The 10,156-nt window shown below is 38.6% G+C and overlaps 1 protein-coding gene across 1 annotated transcript; it reads right to left on the minus strand.

The window, feature by feature from the left end:
• Positions 1-1,399: 1,399 nt before the first annotated feature.
• On the minus strand, positions 1,400-9,669 carry LOC138338398 (uncharacterized). The gene is made up of 5 exons (XM_069289354.1): positions 9,485-9,669; positions 8,985-9,184; positions 7,832-7,916; positions 2,453-2,552; positions 1,400-1,498 (listed from the first exon to the last, which is right to left on the minus strand). The coding sequence occupies exons 1-5, from the start codon at positions 9,667-9,669 to the stop codon at positions 1,400-1,402; spliced, it is 669 nt and encodes a 222-aa protein (XP_069145455.1).
• Positions 9,670-10,156: the final 487 nt, after the last annotated feature.

Here is a 10,156-nt window from a genome sequence, read left to right on the forward strand (position 1 = left end):
ATCAATCCTTATTCAAGTGCCTTTAAGTCGTCTTTTCGTTGTTCTCCATGGATTGCCTGTTAATCAGATTTCTTTCTGTGCTTTTATTCCACAACCTTCTTTCTAATTCTTTTTTTCTTTTTCTTCTACTTTTTTTTATATAGGGTTTCCATTTCGCTGCAATTACATGAGTTTACAAGACTTTTCTTGCACTTCTTGACTTCTCTTTTCCCTTCTTAACACACCCCACACTTAGGCTTTTGGCCTAAGTTGACTATTCAATTATGTACATCTTAAGAGGATTATAGGTGATGGATAAAATAAGATCTGGGTTTCATCAAGGTTTTCCAAAGAAGAGGTAAGACTAAAAGGGTTTTCAAGAAAGTTTCACAGGCTCATGAGTAGGCCACAAATAGGTATATGTCAAAGTTGGCTTATACTCTTTAAATGTTGCCTAATATAATCTCAATTGAATGTTGCCTAATATAATCTCAATTAAATTTTCCCTAATATAATCTCAATAAACCATACTAACAGGGCAAATTCTAGGTTTATTCATGCAAGGTTCAATGTAAGCTCATCATACAAGACATTAACACTTATGTCAAACAAGACAACACACTTTTGCTAATGTGTAATGGTCATTGCAAAAGAATCAATTCGATAATTGGTAATCACAACGAGATGCAAAGAGTTCACATGTTGTCTATGTAACTTCATTCGTTCTCGTTGTAGCCGCACATTCATGTTTGTTCGATTAAGAGCATTTTTCAACTCATCGGTATTGATCAAAACCAAGACTTATATTTGTAGAGAAACAATCACTTTCAACACAAGAGGTGGTAAAATTTTGAAAATGTGAAAATTTTTTGTTGAAATCTTTTTTGGAAGGGTCAAAATTATTATGAAATTAGGACCCTAAAAGAGAGTCATAAGCTCAAAAAATCCACAAAAATCATATTTGAAAACATAATTTAAGACAGACAACCCAGATAAATCTCATAACACAATTTCAAAAAGCATTCAAGATTATGTAAAAAAGGTGAGTCTCATCCCACCCTAACTAAAAAACATTTGTCGTCAAATGTAAATAACAACAATATTCAAAATTTTAAGAAAAATAACCCAAAGGGACGAGTGAAAAAAGAGAGATCCTATTTATGCAGCTTCCTCATCCATCAGGGTATGAGCACCCGAAATGTCTTCCCGTAACAAGAGAACTTGTCCTGAAGTGCTACTTCTCAGAGTTTCACCACTGTTTTTAGTTGCCTTTGCCTCAACAACGATTTTGGATGCTATTATTTGATCCATCTCATAAGCTTAAAGGTATGTACTACATTAATGAAACCTCGAGCCCACAGAGGCACATTAGGGTCGATGGGAATTCGTCTTTGTCCCTCGCTTCCTCAGTGTATTTTCTCTATCTGGCAAGCTCCACTCTCTTTTCCTCATCTTTAAATTCTTGTGCTCTTATGTGCCTGGATGAGTCATTTTTCAGCGACTTTTGGTCTAGCCATTGCTGCAAAAACATCAATGACAAGGTAGGCAGTAGTTTCGCCAAGCTAATTTGTAATGTTTTGATTCTTTAAGGATCTTAATTAAATATATACAAGTCATATAAGGGTGCAGACAAAGGGCGAACAAGGAATCTTTCGTCGAGTCGCCGAGTGAAATTTTTGACTCAACCTGACCGATAAAAGTTACACATTAGCCAATACATAAATCATTCAGTTAAAGAAAATCGATGAGCAGTTTTGCGAGCTGCACTTAGCTCGCCAAACAATCCAATGTGCCTAGTTTCACTCCATTTTGTCAAATTTGACCCCGCAACCCTTGATTATGTGATCCAAATCGTTTCAATATCAATTTGAATGAAGGTCCATAGCATTTTCATAATCCCAACACAGAACAATTCAACTCAAAGCACAGTCGAGAGGGACTTTACTAACTACGCAAGGAATGTCAAGTAATGATCGATAATATATGCTGTCCCATCAACTTAGAGACTTAGCAAAGATTTGGCACTATCAATCATTATCTAAATGAGTACAAATTTTCATAAAATAACTGAGGGGATATTTTTTGATCCCATGCTTTCCGTTGGTCAACAACCAACTAAATCTATACTTCTTCACTACTCCTACAGGGAAGGTGGAAGAAATTCAGTCGTACTAACTTTTGTGCTAAATTAGATTGTAATGACGTTCTAGGCAGTAATGCGATCCAAATCCGAGAACAACCCGACACTTGAAATAATTTGAAAATATAAGAAATATAACTACAAAAGTGCGAGTGTGAGTTTGTAAAATGGACGAAGTGAAGGGAAAGGTTTAAAATAAGACTTTTAAGCCTGGTGCATGTGATCATCCATCTTTTGCTCAATCGGTGATAATAACTTCTCTTGCTTAATGACTCAGCAAAGCACTGAGTGTCTATTTTATCGTCGAATATGAAAATATTCCCAGTCTCTTACGAAAGGTGCATCAGTGGTCTTTATCGAGATCACCCACTGGGTTGGCCAATCGCCGACAAACAATTTCACTCCACTGATTTTTACAGACTCAACCTTTGAGCTGCATTGAGTAAATCAATAGGGAATTATTAGTTACGCCAAACGTGTTGGCATTCCTCCAAAAGGACATGTTCCCCCTCACTTTGCATTTTCAAGCACTTTTCAATCCTGAACTTGTACAACTAACACACTATTATTTTATCAATGTAATGTAAAGTAATTAAATGGTTTTGGGTTGTGTCGCAAACAACACGTTATTAAAGTTGTGACACTCTTGGGGTTAGCCATAGTGTCATCAGGCAAACACCCTTGTTGTCTCGGGTTGAGATGAGATGAAATGAGATGTGTCCCATTTGGGTCTCTAACTGCTTGATTGAGACCGAATGGGATATGATGGTTTGACTGAGGGTTAACACATCTTCTTTTATGATTTTTAGAATTTTGTCTGACCTTTCAACTTTATTGAGGATACACGAGATCATATCCTAAGATTTACCACCTTATGGATCCTTCAACTTTTGTTTCTCATGGGGAGACACATATTTATCCTTCTCCCCATCTTCCCTAGTCAGATTTTGATATCTTCATTATCGGTCTCTATGCTTCCATCCTTTCTTTATATCCTAACCTTGGTTACCACCATGCCCTAGGTAGTACGACCAGTAACCACTACCTTGGTTTTCTAAAAAGTTCACCTTCTCACTATATGGATGCATCATTTGTCCTCCTAGTAAGAGTTGGTAACCCAACCCTTTGTTGATTGAGTCTAGGCTCCATAAAAGTATTGGAGGAGGACGTTACATAAGGGAAGACCATGTGTTGGGCATTGAAGTCAAATTTTTTTAAATCAAATAGAAGTTTCATGCAAGGGTTCTCCATTTAGATTCTTAAAGCATTGGATGTTATACCGAATGGTCATCATCTTCAAAGGGGGAATAAATCGTATTTAAAAAGGTGTAACCAGTTCCTCTCATGAAGTGATTAAGTTTTGTGGCAACTCATCTAACCACTTGAAAGCTTCGCCCATCAACGAGAAAGGTAATAGTCTTAGTTGCACTGATTCCTGAGAGATATTTTTAAATGAGAATGGTCCACATACATCTACAAAATTTTGTAGGTGCTCGTGTGGGTTCTCGTGAGCTAATCTAGTAAAAAGTCCCTTTAGCTGCAAAAGTTACAACATGGTACTAGTTATATGCAATACTACGTTTCCCTCTATTGGAGGTAATCGGATAGCCCCAACACCTCTCATGAGATGTGGGTCATTGACATTGGGCTCTTGGGCATCATTCAGATTGCCAATGTCGTCTTGATGGCCTACCTGAATTCCATTGCTACCGTTCACACTAATGCTTTTTGGGGATCTCAAACAATTAACAAAACAAAGCTAAACATTAAATTAATGATAACTACACTAGAGAGAACTTTAAATATTAAATAACTACATTTTCAAGTGACACTACTCCTCGGCAACGGTGCCATTTTGATTCTTCGAATATTTTTATGCTCGTGATCAAAGACACTAGCCTACAATATAAGTGTCTATGAATTGAAGCTAGTTTAGTAACCCAACCAAGGGTTGGGATCATGTCCCAAGGGTGTGGTAGTGAAAATAGTAGCTACTTATAATTTGATTTTAAATAGTGATAATTTAAGACATTTTTGAATATTAAAACAAATCAAATTTATTTTGTGACACTAAAGTGTCAAATGTCAAAAAGGGGTTTTGTGACGAGTAGTAAAATAACAAAACTTAGAGGGAAAAATGAAGTATGGGGGAGAGTTCTTCAGGTGCGATCCCTATATGAGAATATGAAAGTGATGGACATGCTTTTAGTAGTTGTGAATATAAAAGTGATGGGTACATGCTTTCAGTAACTGCTTTTGCAAGACAATGATGACTAGGCTAAGCTTTAGGTGAAAGCAAGCTCCATCTCGGGCAACTTACCCCATATCAAATGGTTCCTCTCGTACATCCACTTGTCTAAACTATACATCCTACTCTTTATGCATACTCACTCTTTCGATGGAAGTGCTTGGATATGGAACTAGGGCTCACCCTCTAGGGTTCAACCTCATGTCGGCCACTCCTTAGGAGATAAATCTAGTGATCTTAGTTTCATGACCTCTCTCTCTCTCTCTCAAGAAAGCCGAAAACATATGGGTGGCTTTGCATTTGAAACTATAAACCTATTAGATTAAACCAAAACCACTAGATGAAACCACCATTGAAATGCAATCTAAGCTACAAGCAAGGAAGACCCAACCTATTAATCAACTAATAATTGCTAATCACAGCCCAATAATGGAGTTTTTTAGGCACACATCAACCAATAATCAAATATACCTAAAATGATAAAGGAATGATGATTAAACCTTAAAAGTATCGAAGGAATGTAAATGGAGAAAACCCACATCCAAAATTGGAAGAAGAGCTTATTTTTTCAAGCTTCCACAAAAACCCTCTCCAAACTTGAGAGAAAACTTAAGAACAAAAATATCACATGTAATTGTTTCACTTTTTAAAATTTCTATATCTTAAATAATAAAAGATTTTAGTATTTGTAGACTTTAGAATTGTGCTGGCATATACTTTTGGCAGATTTAGTCGTGATTCTCCGAGTGATTTAGCAAATCGCCCTTCATTCAATTCATCACCGCTTGCACGTTTCGTTCCTTGTCTATGTGTTCTGGATCGATGGGCGGAAACCTTCTGCTTTACAAAACTGATCTTCCAAGTGCCGGCTGCTCCTTTTCGTCGCTTTTTGATCCACTTCAGTCTGGGCTCACTTGCTGTAGGAAAAGGCGGAGCTTCGCTATACGGTGGATCACCAAGTGTGATTGGTGATACACACCTTTTCATCTTCAACTCTTTTTCTCCATTTTTCTTCTATTTTGCACCGAAGTGTCCATGCTTTGACCTAAACCTCAAATACCTAAAACTTAGGATATTTTATCAGATATGTAGATAAAATAAATAATCGAGGACACTATTTGCATTAAAATAAGGCCCTAGACGAGTCCAATTTGAGGACTAATCATAGTGCTCCCACCAGAGTCTTGGTGTGGATGCCAATCAGGACAGTCTAGGTTGTGACACGAAGTCTGGAAAAATAATGTTACTTCATTCATATTCTAACTTCATGCCTAGATATCCTAGCTTTATATCTAATAATTTCATAGAAAGTGTCACTATGCTCAAAGTCATATCGTTCGTGTCTTATGTGCTTTAGTCCAGTTTTAAAACTAGAAGTATCAATTAGTTCAACATGTGTTAGTAGGCAAGCTTAGAAGTCAAGAGAGGTAGTCATAGTAACTATATTTTCCTTCATTCCTAGTTTAACTATCAGTCGAGGACGAATGATCCCAAGGGGAAGATATTGTAACACCCAAAAATTTCTAAATTAAGACCCAGACTATTACTTGTAGGGTCATACATGTGATTATGAAATTTTCCATATGTGTAAAGATAAATATTTTAGTGTGAAAATGATTTTGTATATTAATTATGGTGACTAGAATATCCTAGCACCAAGTTGGGTTGAAAGTCTCCTTACTGATTAAGTTTGATGTAGGATTCTACTTAGGTCAAATTCAAATGACCATACCTCTTAGAATATAAAGATTTATGTGACACAAAATCTATCAAAATCAAAGGTATTTCAATCCTCTTTCCAACGCCACCAATTTCAAAACAATCCAAGATTTGAGTAAAAAGTTATGACTATTTTAGTAACATGATACAATGTTAAGAATTAGTCGACGGAAAAATATTTAAAAATGTTGTTTTCATATTTTTATGTCACACCCCAAACTAGAGAAGGTGTGCTGGCACTCAATACCTTATGCAATCAAGTTAGCTACTTACCGACTTGACTATGAACCTAGATGGTTGGGCAGCATTACAATTAAAATACTATGACTGGACCCTTAAGGTCATCAACTGAAGAAATACTCATATTGTCAAAGGTAGAAAATCCAAAAGAAATAACAAAGTACTAGCTGGACGACGAGGCCAGAATTGAGGACATATACAAATACATACATAGATTTACATGCCAAGCCTATGTGTCTAGAAACTGGAAGCTCCAGAAAGAAACCCATAATACTATGTCCACAATAGCCTCTATGAGTGTTCTAAGTACTGCCAGGACAAGGCCCCGACTATATCCAAACTGTCCAAAAAAAGTAAACATCCTCTGATATCCCCAGGATAAGATGGAGCTTACTAACTCACAGTTGAACCTGGATCCTAATGGGTGGGTCGATTAGAGTCCATACTTGTACCTACTTGCACGAAACAAAAATTAGTGTCCGATGGCAAAGGGAAGTCAGTACGAATAAAAATGTACTACTATGTAAAGCAGAAAGTAGATTTACAAATATTTATAGTAAAAGGGTAATAGAGATACTACCTGAAACTCAAACTCTAGTAGCCTCCCTGGTTGACATTTGGCCCCCTACTATTCATATGTGTTATGTGGAATTCGAGATAATACGAGAAAATATAAATGCGAAAATCAAAACAACAGATTTACGTGGTTCACCAATAAATTGGATACGTCCATGGGAAGAGGGGGAGCAGTTTTATTATGGAGAGGCAAAAACAGAATTACAGAATAGGGTTTGCCATAGCGTCTATGTATAGTGCTAAGCTACGCCCTAACAGGCTTGGGCCCAAAATACAGAATTGACAGATAATTAAGGGCCCTATTCAAGGCATTCAACAAATCTCCACCTTGACTTGAATTCTCCAAATGAATTCTTCAGACGCACTATGATAGTGCCAGGCCTCCCCCTCTTCCTTAGAATTGCCCCCCAGGGCAATTAACAGCTTTTGATGTTGAGCAAGTCCAAACAGTGTTGAAACTTGCTCTGTGGAACCGGCTTTGTGAACATATCAGCAGGATTATCAGCAGTTCCTTCTTTCTTCACCTTGTTTCTCTTCTCACTTCTCATAAAATGATACCTCACGTCAATATGCTTGGTTCTCTCATGATGGACTTGATCCTTGGCTAGACAAATTGCGCTCAAACTGTCACAATACACCGTAGCCTGATCATGATGCAGACCAAGATCACTAACCAGCCCTTTCAGCCAAATCCCTTCTTTTGCAGCCTCTGTCAAGGCCATGTACTCCGCTTCCATAGTAGACAAAGTCACTGTAGGTTGCAAAGTTGCCTTCCAACTGACGACAGATCCTCCAAGGGTAAACACATAGCAGTCATCGATCTTCTTGTGTCAACATCTCCAGCATAGTCAGAATCAGAATAGCCAGTAACCAAGCACTGAGTATCACCTCCATAAATGAGACCAACGTCAGATGTACCTCTAAGGTACCGGAAAATTCTCTTCACAGCCTGCCAATGTTCTTTCCCTGGTTGTCTCATGAATCTGCTCACTACACTGACTGCATGTGCTAAATCTGGCCTTGTACAGACCATAGCATACATCAAACTTCCTACGGCACTGGCATAAGGGACTCGTGACATATACTCCTTCTCTTCTTCTGACTGTGGAGCGAACATAGCAGTGAGATGGATATTGGCAGCACTGGGGGTATCAATAGGCTTAGATGAAGACATGCCAAACCTCGCCAAGACCTTCTGAATGTAGCTTCTCTATGACAAGAAAAGTTTCCTTCTCTCTCTTTCTCTAATGATCTCCATCCCTAGAATCTTCCGAGCGGCTCCCAGATCCTTCATCTCAAACTCAGCACTAAGTAAACCCTTCAGCTTCTGAATGTCATACTTCTTCTTTGCAGCTATCAGCATATCATCTACATAAAGCACCAGATAGATGAATGAATCATCCTTGAGCCTATTGTAGTAGACACAACAATCATATGAGCTCCGAGGATAGCCCAACTTCACCATATAGCTGTCAAACCTTTTGTACCACTGCCTTGGAGACTGCTTAAGTCCATATAAGGACTTCTTCAACTTGCAGACGTGATTTTCCTTCCCTGGAACTTGGAAACCATCCGGCTGATTCATGTATATTTCTTCCTCTAACTCTCCATGTAGAAACGTTGTCTTCACATCAAGTTGTTCAAGCTCCAGATTCTGATGTGTAACTATCGCTAGTAACACTCAGATGGAAGTATGTCTGACCACTGGTGAGAAGATCTCATTGTAGTCCACTCCCTCTCTTTGGTTGAAACCTCTGGCAACAACCCTGGCTTTATACTTGACTCCTTCTGCTGGTGATATCCCTTCCTTCTTCTTGAAAACCCATTTGCAAGTAATAATCTTTCTCCCCGAAGGCTGTATGACCAAATCCCATGTCTGATTCTTGTGTAGGGACTCCATCTCATCTCCCATAGCAGCAAACCATTTTTCAGAATCAGGACTTAAAATGGCTTCTTTGTAAGTAGACGGCTCAAATGTATCTACCTCTTCAGCAACCTGCAGTGCATAATCCACCATGTCCTCAAAACCATACCTCGTAGGTGGCCGAACTCCAACCCTCCTTGGCCGATCTTGAGCTATACTCTGATGGATATCTGATGGCATAGATTCTGGAATATCAGTTTCTGTCTGTGTCTCTTGATCCTCGTCTTCAGGTTCTTTCAAATTGCTCTTGTTCTGAATGACTTGAAACTCCACCTGTTTATCAAGACTCCCAGTTTCTGATGTAGTTTTAGGCTTCACAATGGTTCTAAGCAGAGAACTTTCATCAAAGACAACGTTCCTGCTCATAATAACCCTCTTTTCTGTTGGAGACCAGATTCTAAAACCTTTCACTCCATCTCCGTAGCCCACAAATACTCCCTTTTTAGCTCTTCGTTCTAACTTACCTTCACTGACGTGATAGTAAACCGTACAACCAAAAGCTTTCAGATTTGAATAATCAGCAGCTTTTCCTGACCACATCTCCATAGGTGTCTTGCACTGTATGCCTGTATGTGGTCCGCGGTTAATCAAGTAGCAAGCTGTACTAACCGCTTCTGCCCAGAATCTTCTATCTAGCCCAGCATTAGAGAGCATGCACCTTGCTCTCTCCAGAAGTGTTTGATTCATCCGCTCAGCTACATCGTTCTGCTGTGGTATATTTCTTACTGCACGATGTCGAGCAATCCCTTCATCCTTACAAAATTGATCATATTCAGACCAGCAGAATTCTAGCCCATTATCAGTTCGCAACCTCTTGATCTTCTTCTCTGTTTGATTTTCCATCAAAATTTTCCACTCTTTGAACTTCTGGAAAGCTTCACTTTTATGCTTCATCATGTACACCCAAGTCATCCTTGAGTAGTCATCAATAATGGACACAAAAAATCTGCAGCCTCCCAAAGACTCAACACGGCATGGACCCCAGCAATCAGAAAGGATGTAATCAAGTGTGACTTTTGTTCTGTGAATGGCCTTTGGAAACTTGTTGCGATGTAGTTTTCCAAAGACACAATGTTCACAAAACTCTAGGCTCTTAACCTTATGACCAGCAAGAAGATCCTCCTTTGACAGAATTTGCATCCCTCTTTCACCCATATGACCAAGTCTCATGTGCCATAACTTAGTCATATCCTCTTGGTGAACTTCTTACGATGCAACATCGGCTGAACCTGTAACCGTGGAACCTTGTAGAAAATACAAAGTACCATGCATGACACCTTTCAGAATCAGATTTGAACCCTTCCAGATCCGCAAGACTCCATCTTTTCCC

The sequence above is a fragment of the Solanum lycopersicum genome, chromosome 9 (assembly GCF_036512215.1).
Source record: "Solanum lycopersicum chromosome 9, SLM_r2.1".
Lineage (NCBI taxonomy): Eukaryota > Viridiplantae > Streptophyta > Magnoliopsida > Solanales > Solanaceae > Solanum > Solanum lycopersicum.